The sequence below is a fragment of the Periplaneta americana genome, chromosome 7, assembly GCF_040183065.1.
Source record: "Periplaneta americana isolate PAMFEO1 chromosome 7, P.americana_PAMFEO1_priV1, whole genome shotgun sequence".
Lineage (NCBI taxonomy): Eukaryota > Metazoa > Arthropoda > Insecta > Blattodea > Blattidae > Periplaneta > Periplaneta americana.
In genome coordinates this window covers 149,812,317-149,834,725 of record NC_091123.1, presented here as the reverse complement: position 1 = coordinate 149,834,725, position 22,409 = coordinate 149,812,317, and the positions used below count along the sequence as shown (strand labels likewise).

General features: G+C 35.5%; 1 protein-coding gene across 1 annotated transcript; it reads right to left on the bottom strand.

The window, feature by feature from the left end:
- Nucleotides 1-410: 410 nt before the first annotated feature.
- LOC138702800 (carbonic anhydrase 1-like) lies at nt 411-16,741 on the bottom strand (the record flags this gene model as incomplete). The annotated part of the gene is made up of 5 exons (XM_069830097.1): nt 411-515; nt 9,354-9,587; nt 9,675-9,780; nt 12,287-12,428; nt 16,519-16,741. Coding segments are annotated over 5 exons (810 nt in total), but the record flags the coding sequence as incomplete, so codon positions are not given.
- Between the last annotated feature and the right edge of the window lie 5,668 nt (nt 16,742-22,409).

Below are 22,409 nucleotides of genomic sequence, written 5' to 3'. Positions count from 1 at the left end.
TCGCTCGAAGCATTATCACGGGCGTAATAATTATTACGGAATAGTGTCGTGTTCTGTCATACAGTAGAGGATAATCTGAATGAGATTTATTAATTTTTCTGCGTTCATATTATTAAGTTGTAATTTTCTGTGTAAGTTCCACTTAAGTACATTATGAAAATAAATTCTGTTCTGCCTTAGAAACCCATCACCTTTGGAGGGTTGAATTTCTAATAGTAACCACCACTTGTCCATGGAAGGCGACAAACTCACTCTCAATCTTACAATATTTTGTTGCAGCACAAAGGCGAGACATCCTCTTCTCTCATGTACAGTAGGTACTGTCATTTCTAAAGCAGATAACATTAATGTTCTCGTATGTAATATACTAACACATCAATGCCTTGAAATTCGCTGCCAGTCTGTTAGAGTTAGACGACCTGGATGACAGTTCTTCCGTGGAGTGGCTGTGGATGTCGAATGTTACGTGTAAGTGGACGTCCATGTTGATTCTTCAACGTCCGGAACTCTTGTAGCTATTAGAAATACAAACAAGAGTATTACGAAGATGACAATATAATTTCTCATTGTACGTTTCATGGGTTTCATAACTAACAAGTCTATCGAAAAATGATCTATTTTGAATAATTTTTTGAAATGATGTTCATCCTCACGAGAAAGAACCCTTCCCGGTGCCGTACAGTCGATTTGGAAATAAACACCCCTCCCATCGCCGCCAGAGCTATTAAACGAAAGAATGGTTAGTGTTTTAAACCTTTATTAAAACACATACAGTAGAACTTGGTTATAGAGACCTCGTTTTGTGCGACACCTCGCCTATAACGTCAAATATTCTGTGGTCCCAACTAATTCCCCATAAGAAATATGCTTTCCTACCTTGCTTAATACGACAAACGTATATGGTCTACCTCGCATATGTCATTTTCAACCTCAGTTTGGAATACAATTTTCTAAGAACCAAAGTGTTTTAAGAAATATTTTGCTGAAATCTGGCAAATCCTTTACTGTTCCCTTCAATCAAAGACCTCTGGAATGCAGACAGATTCCCCATCCCATTGTAACCTGCCCGAATTCATGCGGTATTAATGGTATCTGCATGCGGTCAGTTTCGACAGGATGTTTTCACTAAGTGCACGCATTTTAACGCAGTATGCCCACTAAAAGAAGTGAGTGACACTTTAGAAGTCATTAGAATTCTGAACATTTCTAAGAAGCTAGAGCAGGGAGTATGAAGCTAGAAGGAGCAGTGAAATTGCAACTGAAATAATGAACATAGAATTTAATTTAGAAAGAGTATATTGGGCAAGTATGAGACAACAGAGTAAAATGACTGATTACTTCACTCCTCAGTAAATAAGTTTGGTGTGTAATGAACAAACTTTTTTAATACAGAATACTGTATTTATAATTGTACATGTATTTTATTGTGTACATGGTATGCTTAAAAGTGAATACATAAATCTAAAATAAGCCTAATTATGTTTATTATTTTTCATTTTCCACCTCACTAGACTGATAATATGAATCTCGGTTACTACGACACTCCTTTATAAAAACATAATTTTCAAGGTCCCTTGGATGTCGTTATAACCAAGTTCTACTGTAAATGCAAAAACAGTTTCAATTGTTGACAAATTATGGTGTTCAATTTTCAAAATGTCTTCCGTTCTGCTCAATGCACAAATATAAGCAACGTATCAGCTCTTCATGGACTCTGGTGAGCATGTCAGGCGTAACCATTTGTATCTTGTGTTCAATTCGTTCCACTAATTCAGGAATGGTACGTGGCTTAGTCACATGGACACGATCCTTGATGAATTAAACAAAATTAAATTATGGTTTATTTAACGACGTTCGCAACTGCAGAGGTTATATCAGCGTCGCCGGTGTGCCGGAATTTTCCCCCGCAGAAGTTCTTTTACACGCCAGTAAATCTATTGACATGAGCCTGTCGCATTTAAACACACTTAAATGCCATCGACCTCGGTCGGGATCTAACCCGCAACCTCGAGCATAGAAGGCCAGCTCTATACCAAGTACGCTATCGAGGGCGACTCCTTGATGAATCCCCAGAAAAAGAAGTCCAGGGGAGTCAAATTAGGAATTAGGTGATCGCGGAGGCCAAAGGTTGGACCTGTGCGACCGACCCACCTGCCTGGAAATACTTCGTCTACAGAATAAACTCTTAATTTGAGCGACACTGTTTCCAAATTCAAATCAGGCAGCAATTTTTCTCTTCTGCGAAACGTTAAGCGGCTGCGTGACATTTTATCATTCCAGTCTATCACAACAATGTGTATAGATTTGGCAGTGTGCCATTATCCATGCCGTATAGGAAGTCATGCTCTAGGTCATTTTAAGTCTTTGGCATATAGAAGGCCATGCTCCAGGTCATTTTAAGTTGGCATGAAATACACATTACACACGGATAAGTAGCTTCCTCTCGTGGTAGGGGGGGGGGGGTGTTTGTTTCCAAATTTATCTGTACGGCACCAGGAAGGGTTTTTTTTTCTCGTGGGAATGAACATCATTTAAAAAAATTATCCAAAATAGTTTATTTTTCGATAGACTCGTTACTTATGAAAGACTCTGTAGTTAAGATTCTGTATACTCTTTCTCATAACATTACTGTTAATACGCAGTTTTTTAAGCTGTTATTCAAAGAAAATGATTCATGTCTTATCTACACTCATACAAGAAATTGAAGTATGACTCATACATGAATGCTATTTGGGAGTATACAATACCTGAATTGAGCCATATTAACTTAATTAAACACACTGTATTGTATCGCCCAAAGATCACGTACTTATCTTGCAAGGATATAACTCACACTGGCGCCTGAACAATGGAAACGTGCTAAAGAAAAACGATTGAAAATTAATCCTTTACCAATTAAAATAGGTGTCAAAGTAAAGCCACAGAAACTTGCGGATTTTCAGAAGTTACTAAGTAAACACTTCGGAAGTGAGTGGAAGGAAAAACCCCTTTCTTCAGTGGCATACTTACTTACTGGCTTTTAAGGAACCCGGAGGTTCATTTCCGCCCTCACATAAGCCCGCCATTGGTCCCTATCCTGAGCAAGATTAATCCAGTCTCTACCATCATATCCCACCTCCCTCAAATCCATTTTAATATTATCTTCCCACCTACGTCTCGGCCTCCCCAAAGGTATTTTTCCCTCCGGCCTCCCAACTAACACTCTATATGCATTTCTGGATTCGCCCATACGTGCTTACTGTTAGGTTTCGTAACAAGCTGTTTTTTACGGTGATGGGTTGTTAGCCCTTCGCCCAACCCCCAAGCTGGAGGACCACCCCTTATCGGCTGTCCACGACTGCTTATTCAATATATTCGCAGCTACCCTCCATATCTGGAGGCCGTCTCCTCTATTCGCAACCTGAGGACGCGCCATGCCGTGGTGATAGAGACAATACATGGTCAGTGGCATACTACTGTAATCCAGAACTCTTATTTTGAAGACTCTTTAAATTAATTTCAGTAAAATAAGAACTAAAAAGTGAAAGTTATGTTGTTATAAGAACTGCATAGAAATATTATTTTAAATTAATTTTTTCTAAGTTTTCCAGTCTAATATTAGTTCTAGAATAAAATTATAACATCCATAGGATTTTATCATTATAATGCTGATTTTGGATTAGGTGTTTCAAAAATGGACACTTGCATATCTGTTTGTTTCAAAAACGGACAAAAGTCAATGCTAGTTTCAAAAGGGTCAATGTTATTTCTAAGTGTGTTTTTAAACTGCTTTGAACTAATATTTTAAAGTAAAGACCTGACTTATTTTGTTACTAATATGACACACAAAAATGTTAATAGCTTGTTCTAGAAGTTAACAAAATGAAACAGAAACATGGCTCTCCTGACAAATAATAAAATATAAAATGTCTCTTGTCTGTCTTTGATACTAGGCTCCTTATTTCATCAAATTTATTTTTTTCTCTCCTACCAAAGTGTAAGATAATATTCTAACTTAGTGCAATAGCATAAAACTGCAAAAATTCAGCCAATCTCAATCTAGCTCAGAGTTCATTTGTCCCTTGCTATTAATGACTTTTCTGGAGCACTGTGATGAATTTCTAAAAGAATTTGTCCACCCAACTTCAGCCTCTCCTGAGCATCTTCAAATACCGCAAGGAGTCAAGGAGAGATAGATAGCCTACGGTACCTTCCCTTCATTTCTGCAATGACCCTCTATAGGTATTCGCTGGAACTCAAGAGCTGGCTATCCGTAGTCGTCCGTTTCTGAACTGTGAATAAGTAGTTTATTTTCTTCATGGGGGCTCGGGTGCTCTTCTTCCAAGAACATTAGCAACCAAACATATTCTTATGTTTGGCCATTCCCATGAGTCACGGATTCCTTGAACGTGGGTAGTGGTTGTGACGATAGGCCTATTTCCTCTCCATACAAGGAACTTTCTAAAGTTTCGTCTTAAAAGTGTTTAGAAAACGTGAAAGGTTGGCAGAAATAATCGATTATAGACCTATACAGTATTAAGGTGCTTACATACTTAGCGAACGAACAACGAACGAACGACAAACGAATGCATTCGCTGATTGAAATCGGAACGTGTGTACGTCGCAGTAAAGGCAAACCGTTCGTTTGGTTTGCCTTTGGAAGTGATCCGTCGCTTGTCGGTACATCAAAGCAAGTTGGTATTCGTTGTGGACAGGATTTGCCACTAGCTTGTAGTTCGTAGCAGAACGCAGCGCTTAGTTCAGTTTCACCAGCAGGATGTCGAAACTGGAGTGGACGGAAGACACTATTATAAATTCTTATTAATGCATATAGGGAGCAGGAAACTTTGTGGAATCCGAAGCACAATATTGTAAAGTAAGAAAACATGATGTTTGGGAAGGTCCACACCTGTGGAGTAACGGCTAGCATGTCTGGCCAGGTGGCCCGGGTTCGATTGCCGGTCGGGGCAAGTTACCTGGTTGAGGTTTTTTCCGGGGTTTTCCCTTAGCCCAATATGAGAAAATGCTGGGTAACTTTCGGTGCTGGACCCCGGACTCATTTCACCGGCATTATCACCTTCATCTCATTCAGACGCTAAATAACCTAAGCTGTTGATAAAGCGTCGTAAAATAACCTAGTAAAATAAAAAAAAAATGTTTGGGAAGCTATTGGAAAGATGTTCAGCTGTAAAGTAGGCGAGTCAAACACGTGCAAAATTTTAAAATTATTTTTGTTTATTTATTTTCAGTGGATACATATTTTTTGTTTATTGTAGGGAGCAGAAGTCAAAAAGAAAACTGAGTCCCTACTGATGTCATTCCGGAGGGAAAGACAGGAGTCCAATAAAAGATCTGGAGTGATGAAGTGTACGAGTCAACTTGGTTCGCGTATAAACATATTGTGTGTAGTTCCTTTTGGACAAATTGACGCCAAAAAAAAAAAACAAAGCTCCAACCTTGTGCACACAAAATAAATTATTGGCACTGAAAAGTGCCTTTTCGTATGCATGATGCGCATTCGACAAACACAGAAAAATCTCTCTCTCTCTCTCTTTTTTTTTTTTTTTTTTTTTTTTTTTTTTTTTTTTTTTAGCATTTTAAGATAATTATTGTCAGTGAGGTATCCGTATATTGAAACTTTCCCCTGTCTCGGAGTCGTCCCTTAATAAAATCTTCCACTTCTTCAATTATAGCTGTACATACTTCTGGAACAATCCTGGTAAACACCTGTTTCGACACTTTGAATAAATACATTAAACTTGTATACGAATCTCCTGTAGGAAGATATCGGAAGTTTTAATGCTAGCCTTTCCTGAATAGGTATTGCTTCTCGTCAGCCTGTGTCTTTCTTGGAAATTTTTGGCCCTATTTTGCACAGTTGTATTTCGAGATCTGTTTCTGAAATGCGACAGAAGTTGTGAAACTGTCCCGATCCCATTCGACGCAAATCATGAAGCAAGTCAGTGCCTCTATATTGATTGCGACTTTCATAGAGTGGCGTCTACCACCATCGCCTTTTGTTTTTTAACTTTCTTTTTATTAAACTGCCTATAATAACAACAGCTGCACTTGCTATAATTATATTTTCGTCTGCCATTATTGCGGATAATCAGGGAATGTGAATGTTTTCTAACCATTTGCTGATGATTTGTACGTTGCTCCAAATAGCGAACGAACAACGAAATTTCGCTTCATCATTCGTTCGTTGTTCGTTCGCTAAGTGTGTACGCACCTTTACGTTAAAATATGTTATTTTCACCAAAGCTGTTGAAATATGCACAATATACAAAAATAAACTCGTATTATTTGATTATTCTTTGTTCGAAATTCAAAGATAATATGAGTACATAATTATGACATATCAATAAAAACAAAACCTCGGTGTAATGATAGAACTAGTGACAGACTACAGTCACTAATCGCGATTACCATTACCGCAATTATCTCCGATCACGATTACCGAAAATGTGTGAAAACATTAGGTCACACTTGGTCCTGTCTGTTCAACAGCTGAATTACCATAGAGGAAACAATTTTCTCCATATACATACTAATATCACAGTCTAGTATATACAGTCACAAAGCTCAATACGTAGTAAATATGGATCCATAGATAGTTGCTAACCACTAGGATCGCTAATATCGCCTCATTACAGACAATGCGAAATAGTACCGGCACAGTCTATTGTTCCTAGCACCCTTACAACTCAAGCTTCGTGACTGTAGATATTTGTTTCCCTCGTGGACTACATCTGAAGTCCATACCACAGTATAAAGAAGATATAGTAAGGACAACTAGCCCATTTCGTGGGAACAAATTCTGAGTGAGCTTTCCCTCCCCCCCCCCCCTAATTGAGCATGTCGCGAAACCGGGTGTATTATCTGGAACCTCCACCAGATGGTTCTCATCTAGACAGGACTGGCATAATTTAATATTAACTGAAAAATTTATTACTCATCTTTTAACGATTTGAAAGACATGAGGCAAAGGAATGGCAACATAATAATAATAATAATAATAATAATAATAATAACAATAATAATAATAATAATTACTTTCGTATGTAAACATCATGAAAATATTCACTAATTGACGTTATTTTTAAGTCACTGGTAGATGCTTATGCTGGTAACGTAATATTGAACCATTAGCTACATAGATCACGACATTCGTTTCGATGAAGTTACGACGTCAACAATGGATATAATAACATTTTGTTGACTAGCTAATAACATTATATTACTGATGGATATTATTTCATACCAGTAATGTTATACTTAGGCCTACATGATTATTCCTATTATTGACAGTAATGTTTTGTATATTGATATTGATTTTGGGGCTTAGATGCATTATAGGTACCCCCTCTTACTCGTGTAGTAACAAGCCGTAGTTTGAACTCTGTGAGTGCATTATTTCCTGTGTTCGAGGCTTGTATAGAGGTAAGTAATTAGTATGCGTATGAAGGAGTTAAGAAATGTCAAAATTTACGTACATTATGATTTTTGCCGATAGTAATAAGCCAACTTTGTAAGGGAATTATTTCCTTAGTTCGACATCTTATAAAATTATAAAATGTAATTAGGATTTGGTATAGGGCTCTTCTGTCTTGTTATGGAGTTAAGAATTTGTATTACTGACTACAAAAAAACCTTTACGAGAATGGAAGAATGTAAGAATTTGTTAATTCAAATGTGTTACTGCAATATATGTTGAGTGGAATACACATTGTTGACAGGTGTGTGGTTAAAGTTAGAAATAAAAGTCACATTGTTGTATAAAAGTTGCAATATTATTATGTAAAGAGATTTTATAACCTATATAATTTATATCATTAGACCTACGATTTATATCATTTTGTATTAAAACATATTTTCAAAATAAACTCTAACCTCTACGATATCGTCGTAATGTATCCTGAAATTAAAAATCTGCAAAAGAAATCAGTAACAGTTTGTAATCCAAGATTTATTGAAATGCAACATCTTTCAACAGCCTTCTGTTGCCCTCCATATATGAATAATTCGTCTGCCATTTGTTAATATATTTCTTTTCACTTTTCTCACATCGGCATTAAATTTCTCCAATACATCTTAATAGTAGCCAATTCCATTTTCCAGCCATTCATTTGGTTTTCTTTTCTCTTCCCTTCCATATAATACAATGGAGGGGGTAACAAAATAATTCCACAGCAGCAGCTTCCTAAATAATAGGAAACTTCAAAATATTAAGGTGGTTTGAAACCAAAGCTTATTAAAATGCTACGATTAGCTAGTTTTGCTGATCGCGATCGGGACGTTGACACACTACAACCACAGTCTAGTATATACAATCACGAAGCTTGAGTTGTTGAGAGTACTAGGAACAATAGACTGTGCCGGTACTATTTCGCATTGTTTGTGATGAGGCGATAGTAGCGATCCTAGTGGTTAGCAACTATCTATGGATGCATATTCCCTACGTCAGTGGTTGCCAAACACAACGAAATTGTGACGTCATAGAAATGCAACCCGCACACCACTATCGCAGGGAGAGGGATGGAGTTGGTATCTCCTCAGGTAATGCAGTGAATGACAGTGCAGAGACAGACTATGACCAAAAAACAAAAACAGTATAATATTCTTCTACTTATTAACTACACAAACTTTTTCCCGTGTTAACTTTTATCCTCCTATTCATTATATTTGTATTATTAATAAAATAAAATTATATTTTTTATTTACTATAAAAAGAAATGTACTTTGCATCAGCAGATATTTGAAATTAGAAAAACGTACTAGGCTGGCTGTAAATTACACTACATACTTTAAAAAAGTCTTAGTATTTTACCCCGATAAAGACATAGAAGCCGATACTTTTTATTGTTCGTTTAGTAATTAAATGTTCAAGTTAGGCCTACAGGTAAGGGCGTGGTAATCTAGAAAAATCACAACGTACATTGTTCTTTTATACTTAATTTAATATTTTACAACAAATAAAGTAGGCCTATCTCATATTTTTGCCGTCTGCACAAAATAAATACTTTTGCTCTCATCCTCTTTAAAATTAAGTTTTTACATATTATCTGTTTTCTGTTTTGGAAAAGACATCGAAACATGTTATCCTACACACTTGTAACATTGCATGTGTACGTCCGCTGCTGATAAATGTCTTATCTTATATCGAAGTGAAGGCTGTAAACAGAGGGTGGGGGTATAATGCCATGGTTACGCTTGAGTGGAGGCAGGGGCATGTGTCGCGACACAGCTTTTGGCGATCACTGCCCTACGTATTGAGTTTCGCGACTGTATATACTAGACTGTGCTACAACCACGATCGCGATTAGGTCGATAATAGCGATTAGTGACTGTAGTCTGTCACTAGTATAACAGACCTGTCGACTAGCGACGGTTAACGTGCTTTTGTGTACGATCCAAGACACGGACTCCGTGCAGGGCGGCGCGGTCAGGGAGCCGTTGTACGTGAAGTAGCCATTTTGGAACGTGGGTATCAGCCATACCAGAGGGAACATTTTCGACAGGGCTGTGCTGGTGTGAGCCTGTCTCACCGTTTTTAGATAAGGTACAATCTCCTGCAGACCCGTGTAGGCCTGCCTGAGTGCCGACATCTGTGTGACCAACAAAGAAACAATGTAACACCATGCTGTCGCTAATTCGGTGTTGGTAAGAATACTTAACTCAGTTGTTGACCATACTCTGTATAGTATCGCAATGACCCGAATGCCGTCTTCGTAGCGCCTGGCTTGAGCCACGGACCTGAAGCCCCTTTTGTAGTGCACAGCATGCAATTCCAGGGAGAACCTGCACATCACAGCCATTGTTACCGTTCTGTTGCAATTGAGACATTTGAGGAGCAAGTTATCAAGGGCAGACATATCGAAATTTAGTTTTAAGGGTAGATTCTTATAGTATTTTTCGCGTCCATACCTATGGACTAACGGTAGACGCGTCTGACTGCAGGTGGCCCGGGTTCGAATCTCGTTCGGGGCAAGTTACCTGGTTGAGATTTTATCCGGGATTTTCCCTCAATCCAATATTAGCAAATGATGGGTAACTATCGGTGCTGGACCCCGGACTCATTCCACTGGCATTATCACCTTCATTTCATTCAGATGCTAAATAACCTGAGATGTTGATACCGCGTTGTAAATTAACCTATTAAAAAAATATTTTTTTCGCGCTCTCTCCAGATATGTCGTCCATTTATTTCAGAAACGTAATTTACATGCTTTTGTGAACGTTGAAATATGTTGTTACTTTAATAATCGAACACCTCCATACATAGTTTGTTTCAAATGCGGACATGACCATTTCAGCCAATCTGATTGCTGGAAATGGCTTAAGGGGAGGTTGTAAGCTGATTTGGATCAACATTAACATTTTTTGGTTTTTAGCTGAACTAATAAATTAAGAAAAAGTCGGTAGCTTAAGGAAGATCACAACTACAGGTGTGCAAATTTTCATAGATGTAGATTGAATAGTTTCTGAGATAAGTATACCTGAAGTTGCTAAATTTAACACGGCGAGGATAGGGCTTACAACCTCCCCTTAAAACTGTCATGGCAACCAGATAGTGTTTATATTCTGACGAGTTTGCAAGTTGTAATGATTGCACTCGCTTTTATTTCGAATTTATATTGGAATATAAGGATTTTTGGGCATCTTGAGTTCAATATGGAGCGCAATAGATTGGGGAGTACGCCTGAACTGACTAGAATACGTAAATATAATCCTCAACAAAGGAAACGTGCTAAAGAAAAGCGATTAGAAATGAATCCTTTACCAATTAAAATAGGGGTCAAAGTAAAGCCACAGAAATTTGCGGATTTTCAGAAGTTATTAAGTAAACACTTCGGAAGTGAGTGGAAGGAAAATCCCTTTCTTCAGTGGCATAGTACTGTAATCCAGAACTCTAATAAAAATGTAGACACTCGTAATGAATGTGCTTGTTTTGAAGGCCCTTGAAATGAATTGCAGTAAAATAAGAACTAAAAAGTGAAAGTTATGTTATTAGGCCTATATGAACTAAATAGAGATAACATTCTAAATTCAATTTTTCTAAGTTTTCCAGTTAAATACTATTTCTAGAATAAAATCACAACTTCCATAGGATTTTCTCATCATTATGCTGATTTTGGGTTGTGTGTTTAAAAAATGAACACTTGCATCTCTGTTTGTTTAGAAACGGAAAAAAGTCAACCTTAGTTTCAAAAGTGGACAATATAATTTTTAAGTGTGGCTTAAACGCTTTGAACTAATATTTTTAATTAAATACCTGAATTATTTTGTTACCAATATGACACACAAAAATGTTTATAGCTTATTCTAGAAGTTAACAAAATGAAACAGAAATACGGCTCTCGTAACAAATAATAAAATAAAATGGCTCTTGTCCGTCTTTGATACTAGACTTCTCATTGCATCAAATTTATTTTTTTCTCTCCTATGAAAGTGTGAGATGATATTTTAACTTAGCGCAATAGCATAAAACTGTACTAATTTAGCCAATCTCAATCTCTGAAAATGTTCAGTTAGATCTATATTCGGAAAAAATGTACAATTTCGCAGAAAGTAATTATTTTCAGTTCCGGAAATAGTAATAGGCCTATAAAGTTCTGAAGATGTGAAGTTAATTTCGGGAAAGGAAATTCAATTTCGAAGAAGATAAATTTAATTTCTGAAAGTTTTAATATTATTTAAAATATCGACCCTCACAAGTACTAACATTGTAACTCACTTTCTTACATTTTTCAGGAGATGAAAATGAAGTTTTAAAATGGTCGTGTAAATTAGTGTATACAAATATGTAGAGTAACAATAAGATTTTACATACAATTGGGGAGGTTTAGAGTTACAATGATAGTACTGGAAGAAGAAGAAACAATTTAAGACCATATTAACTAGGATAACTCAAAGCCATAAAAAATTGAGTTACAATGTTAGTACTTGGGAGGGTCGATATATAATCCTAAATCTCTTATTAAATCGTTGAATTCAAACTTGTAAACTGTTCAGAACTCTCATTCTCTACATCGTACAGCCTTCTAGATTATATTTCTAGTCCTCATGAACTGGTTAGTACAAAGTTTTGCATTAGAGCACTGGGTTATGGATGCAGCAAAATTACTAGTAGGCCTATATTAATTATATAAAATATAGTTTTGTGTAAAAATGGTGCGTGATGTACCATTTTTGATATCATTTTGGTTTCAGCACACAAAAATACATAAAGGAGAACTAAAATAAAATAAAATCTTTTTCATGTCTGGCCTATGTAATCATTATCGTGGCCATGTCACAGACTTACTGTTGATTGTTAATCGAATGTTCGCTGCCCGATCTGCCCTCTCCCCAGTGAAAGTGCAGCTGTTCGAAGACGTATTCAGAAGCAGAACCCGCCCGATGATATGGTACTTGATCGTTTCGTTGCCATCGTGCCGTTAAAACAGCTGAAACATGGAAATAATCTTTGCGTGCGAAAATCCAAATATTGGGCCGTATTCATAGACATTCTTAAAGCGGGCTTTCGGTGGATGATCAGCGAACTAAGGTTTTTCGTATTCATAAATCAGTGTCAGCTATATGATAGCATATGAATCCTGTTTAGCACGCTGGTAGCCCGGGCTAGCGAAATGTCTATGAATAGCACCCTTAGTGTCCAATAACAGTGACCTTCATTTTAAGCTCCCCTTTATTTCACTGGAGTAGTTATCTGATAATAAATTGAGAAATGTGAAGCAAAGTAGACCTAGTATGACGTGGGACACCAAATTATTGTACTCACGAGAAACATGTTCCATATGGACAACGTACGCTATAAATTTCGCAGGATCGTATGGAAATCAAACCCTGTTCCTTTTACTGAGAAGCCGTCAGCTACGAATGCCCCATCTCCAATCACTTTCTGCGGACGATTCACTGAGTTTGCAGATCCAAAGAAGAAAAATAAATTGCTTTTCAGTTTCTTCAGTTATAGTGAGTAGGCCTAAGGGATATGAAATGGAGTAGAAGATCTATTCATCTGTAGGCTGTGTCAGTTAACTGGATGGTAGTGAATTAATGTGACTATTTCGTTTATATGACGTCATTCCATTTTCGACCAATGAAGTGCAATGAAATTTTGAATTCCAACCAATCACAGTCACACTTTGCGATAATTTTTGTAGCTAGATTTATCGCTATCAATTTATCGCATGGTCGTTCTTTTCTTTAATCGTTGTCGCCAACTGTTTCCCCGTAAATTGATGATAATGAATACATTAAGATGCAACTACACGGTTAAACTTTTCTTTCAATTTTACAGCATGAATGCAAGATTAATATTTAATATTAATTAATATATTTACGCAGTGAAGACGTTCAAAACGGCGCACCATGTAGACAAAATCTTCATGCATCTTAATTTAACGTAAGTTTTAAACTTGATTCTTTCAATATTCTTCCCAGATTGCATGCATACGCGATTGGAATATTGAACTGTGTAGCTGCAGCTTTAGTTCCGTTACACACTACAGCGAGAATGCGTTTGTCGAGCTATAAAAAATGCTTTCCTGTAGCACGTAGTAACGGTCGAAATAAGGCACAGCTGACACTGGTCCTGCTCACACAGGTAACCTAACCTTTATTGTAGCCTATAAAATACATCTTCATCGTCTAATTCCATGTCCATCGTAGGCTATCTGAAAAAAATTATATTCCTTCATTCAGTTTAGATAATTGCGTTTCAACAATTCTTCATTTAATTAATGTATTAATTAGGTTACTGTAATCATATTATACAATTTTAAATTAAATCATGATTTCAGCAGATAATGAAAATGTAATTATGTTATAATAATAAGAGAAAAGTGCAGTACATGTAATTAACATTGTTAAACCTGTATTTTGCTTTTCGCAATTGGCATTACTGAATAATAACATCGAATTTCTTTATTGCAGTAATCGATATTCATCTATTTTAATTTCACGATGTCTGAATAGGTTAAGTATTCGTAAATATACAATTATTAACATTTTGTGATCGAATTTTAGGGATATATTATTTACATTTTTATTTTATTCACGAAATAGTCCTAATAAATGTCACTCGAGGTCCGAGATTTCCCAGATAAATCCACTCGCTTCGCTCGTGGATTTATCGGCAGATCTCAGACCTCTCGTGACATTACTACAGATAATTAAATGAATGATGGAAGGGAGATTGCTTCGAGAGAACCCGGTCTGCCACTGATTTTGTTTCTCCTTTCTTGTGGCATTGGATCCAATCTCCCTTTTTACTTGATTGTGGGTCTATATATTTTAATTAGCAGAACTGACATCTATCTTCTTTTCTCATTTCTTTTCCTTTTTCTTCGTCTTCTTCTCCTGCTTTATCTTCTTCTTGTTGTTCACTGTCACTTGAAGATTCAATTATTTTTCTTGATCTTTTGAAAAAAAAAAACAGTTCATCCACCCCGTTTTAGTTACCTTTGATTTAGGATCCAAGACTCCCTTCTTTGAATACAGATATACGGGACACCAAAATAATGTCCTTGGCGCCTTTTGCATGGACATGCCTCCCTTAACTGCTACCTGAGAAATATGTTCCTAAACTACTCATGTTTTTTAACTTAAATTTAATTAATATAAGTTATATTTGTTTAATTTGTTTACAAAGTCAAATATAGAATGAGGTAGAAACATGATCTAAAAACCTGCAGATATTGTGTATATGCTGTAAAAATTGTAAATTGATAGAGTGAAGAGTAATAGCAAAATTTCTTCACTTAATACTAAGGAGCGGATTCTTATGTAATTAAATATTATTTTTGCGTGTGATAAAACACAATTAACGAAGTAAAAAATTCCGTACATGAAGTTTCAAGTTTAAAACCCGAATTTTATTTCACATAAAACACATATTTTCACAAAAAATTATGCAAATACATATTTTCAGGAAATCTATTGTAAGCACATAAATCTTGGAGTTTTTTCTTACGTAAATAATTTTTTACAAGAACTTTTAAACATTTTAAAACTAAATCAATTATATCACTCAGAAGTACGTTAACTGTTTAAGAATTCTTGGTTGCTTCGTGTTTCCAACCACTGTGTTGTGTATCCGTGATCCATTTTTGTAATAGTTTCGCCTCAAGTTCAAAGAACTGCTAGGCAGCATATCAGTGTTGTTATTAGAGAATAAATTAACATGGACAAGGAGGAGAGATCTTGCAACACATATTTAGGAATGTTTATTGTTGCTGAAGACGATTTCATTCCACGCTTTGTTTGTGAAACACAACAGATAAGAGCTGGGTATGAACATTATTAAATTTAAACAAATCTCTCGCCTCTCGCTAATGTCCAACAAGTGAGGCAATACGTCTTGTTGTGATTCCCAGTTACCGGGCTTCGTCAATCGATATCCTTCAAGATATACTGAAAGATGGTTGTTTAAAAAACGATTTGACTTTCCTATTAGCAAATCTAAGCTTTTTGTGAGACACCATAAAAACTTGAAACATCCAAAAACCTGTTGTCTGAAACAAGGAGGTGCGTGCCGTGAAAATTAAACTAGACTCGCTACCAGGTCCAGAAGTACAAGTACTAAGGGACAAATTCCAGAATGTGTTTGGGAAAAACAGTAGATATAAAAAAATGTGTAAAGTTGCTCAAGTATTGAAGGGTGTGCCTGTAGGTGAAATTGACGGTGTTTGTGTTTGTGACATTCCTCTCTTTAAATTTGCACGTCTGACGTCCTGTGATATGGAAACATCGTTTTCACAGTATAAGTCGTTATTCATAGATAATCGGCATGCTTGTGATGGAGAATTTGGAGATGACCTTTGTTGTTCACTGCAATTCTCGGCCAGCTACTAGCACTCAAGTGTGGTGGGTGAGTACCTAGTAACATTTTTTTTTCCAAGCTAAATAAGGTATTTTTTGTCATATTTAAAAGAAATATATTTCTATTTTTAACAAATATTTTCGTACTGTTTAGCACATAAAAATAAATATATTAAAATTTTTTAGCACATAAAAATCCGCTCCCTACTTATTACACTTACACACAACAACCATATTTGATACTACCCAGTCCTCTTAACGAAAGAAAATGAAATAGAAGAGAAACAAAATGAGAATGGAAAAAAGAGGAAAGAAGTAACGAAGAAAAAAAAAAGAACAAGAAAACAAAAAGGGGAAAAGAGAATGAGAAATGGGCATGAAATAAGATCTGATGAAAGGAAGGAAAAATATAAAAGAGGAATAATTAACTAGAAAATGGAAGTGAAGATTAGGCGGTAGTATTGGACAAAGAAAAATAAGTAAAAATGGAATGCAAGAGAAGAAGAATTTTAAAAAGTACTGAAGAAGGTAAAAGAAAGAAAAGAGAAGATGGCTAGTAGAACGAAGGGTGAAATAGAGCGAGAGAGAGATGAAAAAAACAAGGAGAAAAGGGAACAGACCACAGTGCAGAAACGGGGCAAAGAAGATGGAAGAAGGCTTGAATAGAGTAGAGAGAAGATAGAAAAAATTAAAGCGAGGAAGAAGAAAGAAAACCAACTGTACCGGTGTGTCCGTTGTTGGTGAGCTTCATGGTGCGTGGATACAGCGAGTAGTTCCACCACATGAGGTGGGGGCTCGACGTCGTTTTGGCAGTGCTGGTGCTCAGCGCGATGGGACTCTGCCTGCTGCCCCTGCACGCCGGGAACATCGAGGGCCACTTCGTTGGCCCTGCGAACACCACACAGGGATACCGTGAAATGTGAGCCTCAATGCTTTTTTATACGCCCCTAAATTAGCGTTTCTCAAACTTTTCCCACCGGCGAACCCATTTGACCTATGGTCTCATCTTGCCAAATACCATCTTGTTATCACTAATTTCATCGACGCAAAATAACCCAATATTTGATACAAGTCGTTAAGTAACAGATTAAGGCCCATTTTACGAACACGGAATAAAGTCCTGTTATAGTAATATGCATTACAAGAGCGGTATGTTGACGTTTTCATGGTCGAGGAAAAGATTGAAAAAGCGAAACGTAGTTGAGCTTTTTTAATTTCCGAGAACATGAAAACAAACATACCGCTCGTGTATCGTACATTATTGTGTGCGAAGATCGTTTATTACATACCTGAAAGAGGAATTTCTAATTAGTTGCAATGAAATCTCCATATTGGTTTCTGTTTAATGACGGCAACTTCGGAAAACCAAAATATCTTTCTTCAACATTGTTGCTATAAAATGTTTTCTGTGTTTACTATACTCCAGCAGGCCGTGATATACGTCTGTCTTTTTTTCCCCCAGTCTATAAATGCGAACTTAAAACAAACGGTAAGGTTATGTAATGATTTATTTTTCATTTTAATATTTTAACAATATTATTTATATAACATATTGCAGTAATAACAGCCGCATCTGGAATCTTGTTGATTTTTTCACGGCTTCCTTAATGTTACTTGTATCAAGAATGCAATAAGTTTCGTGGAGTAGTAGACTTTACTTAATTTTTGCAAATATTTAAAAACAATAATTAACATTGCAATTTTGGTGAAATTGCAGTGGTAAGTTTCCAATTTATAACTATTACTATGTTAAACGTCTCTAAAAATAATATGTTAAAAGCCTAAAGCAGTAAAATGAATGTCGCGCTTAAGCGGTAAGAAGAGGGAAATTGTTATGTGTGTTACGTTGGGAATACTGAATGTGGTATTTCACACTTACCGCGTATTGGTTCTGTGCGGAAAACAAGCAAATACGCACGATCTCGCACAAAAATTAATTCCATAATTATGCGATAAATGTGGTGTACGAACTCAGAATAGTGCGTTATCCGAAGGATATCTCCTGAATAAGCTAGTTCATGCTTTCAGTCGCTATTAAATTTTTATCTAGAGAATGAAATATGAAATGGCAGCAGCATTAAATAAGAACCTCTGATAGCCATGGTGAATTACCATATAATGTATTTTTTGAGAGTGTGGAAACAAAAGAAATTAAGGCATAGACTTCTTATATTAAATGAGTTTGGCGATGAATTTCTGACAAGATTCAGTCTGAAAAAGGACACCGTTTAAAGCGTGCTGGAATTATGGTGATTTGGAACATATGACAGACATGTAAAAGTAGTTCACATTTTCATCATTATAAATAAATTATAGTTTTTTAAATAATTATATGTTAAACAAATTCATAAGGCAATATTATAATATCAGTATTACATTCTGCATTCCTCTAAGTATTGTAGCTGTCTTGACATTAAATAACCTAGCTATAGTCTCCCGTGCTATTGCCTTTTTGTTTAGAAGTTATAACATCAGTTTTTGTTTTCTAGCACGTTCTTATAGTCGTATGTATCTTCTATCTTATAGTTTTGATTTCTAATTGATTTAGATTTAGTACCGTACTCATTTCTTTATAATAAACTTTGTAGACACAATAGTGGTATGTTCAGAAAATATAACTTATTTCGACAATTACTGGTATTCTGAATGTACTTTATAAACAAAACAATATCTAAAATATTGCCAAACTCTGTTCCAATTCGGCTAACTATGGAACAAATAACCTTGAAATAAACGAACGTCATACAACACGATACTCCTTTTATTATATAGTTCGGCTATTCCACGTATAGTTATTCCAAGATTTATTCCGCGATCGTACAATTGAGCATAAATAAAACATAATTTTTGAATTCATATTCCATATCAGTACTAGTCATTAAAACTTAACTGAAGAATATTTGCTGGAGAATCTTTTATTTTTTTATTTATTTATCAGAGCTTCCTCAAATTAGAGGCTGCCATTAGACAAAGCATACAAAACAATACAAGAACAAATAGAAGATGAGAGCTGAAAGAGTAAGAAAAAAGGCAAACAGATACACAAACAAACAATGGCAGTTTACAGAAGAAAAAAAAATTTCAAGTAAAGAATCAATGAAAGCTAAGAAGGAAAAAGAAAAATGATAATGGTGCGTCAATTTTTTCCATACACTGAATTAGAGTCCATATACGTGGTTCCGTAAAAGTTTGACTGACTCTCTAATTATGAGGAGGGCCAGTTCATTCAGAAAAGAATATCTATCCATATATTTAATTTGAACTGTGGTGGAAAATTTTATGAAAACTATACATCCTGTGAGGTTGTGTGATGCCTCTATCGAAGCTAATAATATTAATATTCCGGGAAAATCTAAATGGTTTGTAGCGAAGTTCATAAAAAGCTTTACATTTAAAAATATGTACGACCGTCGCAGTAAAGCGTATACCGTAGGACAGCTTGCAATTCGTTTCGTAGTGTTGTGCAGAGGGCCGTAATGTACTTTATCTTCATTTTAGTTATTAATACAGCTTTTTGAGGTTTCTTGAAGGTCATGAATGGTGTCAGTAATGTGGGGCTTTGTGTATAGAAAAGGCTACGTTTCAAATAATGAAATTTCAAACATCGTGTTTCCTTAAAACATTCACAAATGTAGTTATCGAAGCCTTCTGTACCTGCGAGATGTTGACGTCACAATATCATGCTTTTCGAGACCTCGATACCGTAGTAGGTAATGGTTTGTTCATAGGCCTATTTCAACTGTCACGTATTTTTTTCGTGCTTCAATATAGTACGTGTGTTTTTTTATCTGGCATTACTTAAAAAGTAATAGTGTTGTTACCAACGAGCTAGATACTATAGGGAGACTAAAGACTTCTGAAAGTTGAAGACAATTGAACATTGGTCCGCCATATTTTGGTTAGTCAAAACAAAGGGGCGTGGCTCGGATGTTGTAGGAAAAGACTGTGATGAAGTTAGTATTATTGTGAATTGAGTTACATATTAAGACTATGTTAATAAGTAAAAAGTAAAATACTGTACACACAAAACTTTACGTTTTATAACAGCTGTAGGCCTATGTTTTTATTACTTTCACTAAATATAGCCCAGATATTAAATGACAAGCTATACTCAATGCAACCAAAGCAAAGCACCTAACGACGGATGAATGTATTCGGCTGAAGAAAAATAAATAATTTTTTGACTTCATCACAAATTTAATGACCTTACAGCTAATCTAACCTAATATGAAATCATGTAATTCAGTGCTCACCAAGTGATTTCAAGAGAGACGACGTATGTAACTAATAGGAGTAAAATATAGGAAAGGTAGTGGCGAAAATTAAAAAAAAAAATCCAATAATTAAGTTATTGAGAAAAATTCATTTGAAATTGCAATTAACGCAGAAAACTTTTGAAAACTGCAATTATTAAAACTAAAAATAACCTTTTAGCATGCAACATAATAATTAAAGAATGACACTAATAGAAAGTTACTCGTGATCATAACTCACCACATTTATTAAAACGATAAGATACTTACGATTAACATTGTTATCAGAAACAACAGGAGCCACAGCTAGCTACACTTCTTTTCGCGTGATGGAGACATCGTGTACTCTAATATAATTTGAAACAAATATTGTCGCGTGATGGAGACATCGTGTAGTCTAATATAATTTGAAACAAATATTGATCTCACACGTGTCTCGCAACTAAGCAGAGGCTTTTTCAGAATAAAATTGTTCTTACATTATTTTGAACAATAATGACAAATTGTGTGTGATGCAAGTGCTAACTTTCCTCTTTGTTAACAAAAAGAGCCCTACGCATTAATAAAAAGAAAATTGGAGTAGGCTCTATAAACACAATAAATACTAAACTCTTGATGGTACAAACTTATTAATACAGATATTTCGCTTATGCTCAGTCCGTCTTATCTTATAATTCTCTGGGGCAATGGTACTTGTATTGAGAGGGGTTAATTATCCAGCAACGAATATTATGATTTACGGTACATTTAATTTAAATCCGAGGGAATGAGACATTTTTGGAAATTTTAAAGTCTTAATTATTACTCTTTCATTTATAAATCAGCTTTTTACAAGACCTATAGTGAAAAGTTTAAATTAAATATTGATGTATCCGAAAAATATAATTTATTTTATTTTACCTGGCAAAGTTAAGGCCTGCTCTTCCACTGACCCAAGTCTACAATTAATACAAATAAATAATAATAATAATAATAATAATAATAATATGTTGTGAAATATTATTATTGAAAGTGTATCATACAAGAATATGAAATAAAGTATTCATTGGAAACTACGGGACACCTTATTATTCAAAGAGGCAGTGTACCTTTGATAAGCACTCCTTGCGGAGGCTGGTGGTACTATAGACCGCCATGTTTTGTAGGGAACGATCCATAGTACTGTTGGCCTCCGCAGGGAGCGCTTATCAGAGGTCTTTAGCCTCTCTATAGTATCTAACTCGTTGGTTGTTACATTGTGAATTTAGTTCTTCATTATTAGTTCATTATTATGAGTGTAGCTGGTCGCCCAAGAAAATGTGGTAGAACGTTTAGAAATGTAACTGCATCAAGAACTCATAAACGACTACGTAGAAAATGATGTTTGTAACAACGTTTCAAGAAGTGAAATTATACATGAAGACAGTACTACATATTACGATGTAAAAATTAAAAAAAAAAAAAAAAAAAAAAAAAGTGCATCCATCGCAGCAAAAACGTATACCGTAGGACATCTTGCAGTTTATTTCGTAGTGTTATGCAGAGGGCCGTGTTTCACGTAATGTACTTCATCTTCATTTGAGTTATTAATACAGCTGTGTTAGGTTTTTTGAAGGTCATGAATAATATCAGTAATGTGGGACTTTGTGTATAGGAATTCTATTGTGATTTTCAATCTCTATCAAGCACCAGTTGCTTCTACAAGCCACTAGTTCATAATTTAAATATTATATATTATGTCACTATTGAATTGATTAAGGCTGATTGAGTGGAAGAGAAGGCCTTATGGCCTTAACTCTGTGAGCTAAAATAAAACAGTGTAAAGAAAAACATATCAGAAACAGAACCAATTCCCATTGAAATGGCAAACTCATTTCTTAGTGCCCGTATAGGGGCGTGTCTAATTCTCCTACGTAAGCAGTCGAACTATAGAATGTCGAACTTGTTTTCTGTCGAACTTAAGAGCTTCCACTATATTAATAAAATATATTGACTGCCTAATGTATTAGTGATTAATGAAAATGATTAAATATCTAGAAATAAGTAATTGACTGTGCAAATGTGAAGAAAAACAAAATAAGAACAATTTAGAAACATTTGCAATAAGTTAGAATTCTCGGTGTATTACATTACACTCTACGCAGTAAGAAAATGCTAAACACTGTTAAATTCCGACAGAGATAAAGCAAAAGAATTTCACACTGCTTTGCAGCTGCGTATTATATTCGCCAGGAAACATTTTTTTTTATTTCAAGCCTTTAAAAATTAAGGTGGTATTATATTCGATGGCGCATTAGATTCGAGTAAATACGGTATTTAGTTGATACTCACCGTCATTTGCTTCATAACCGAAGTTGGTACGACCGGCTTTGA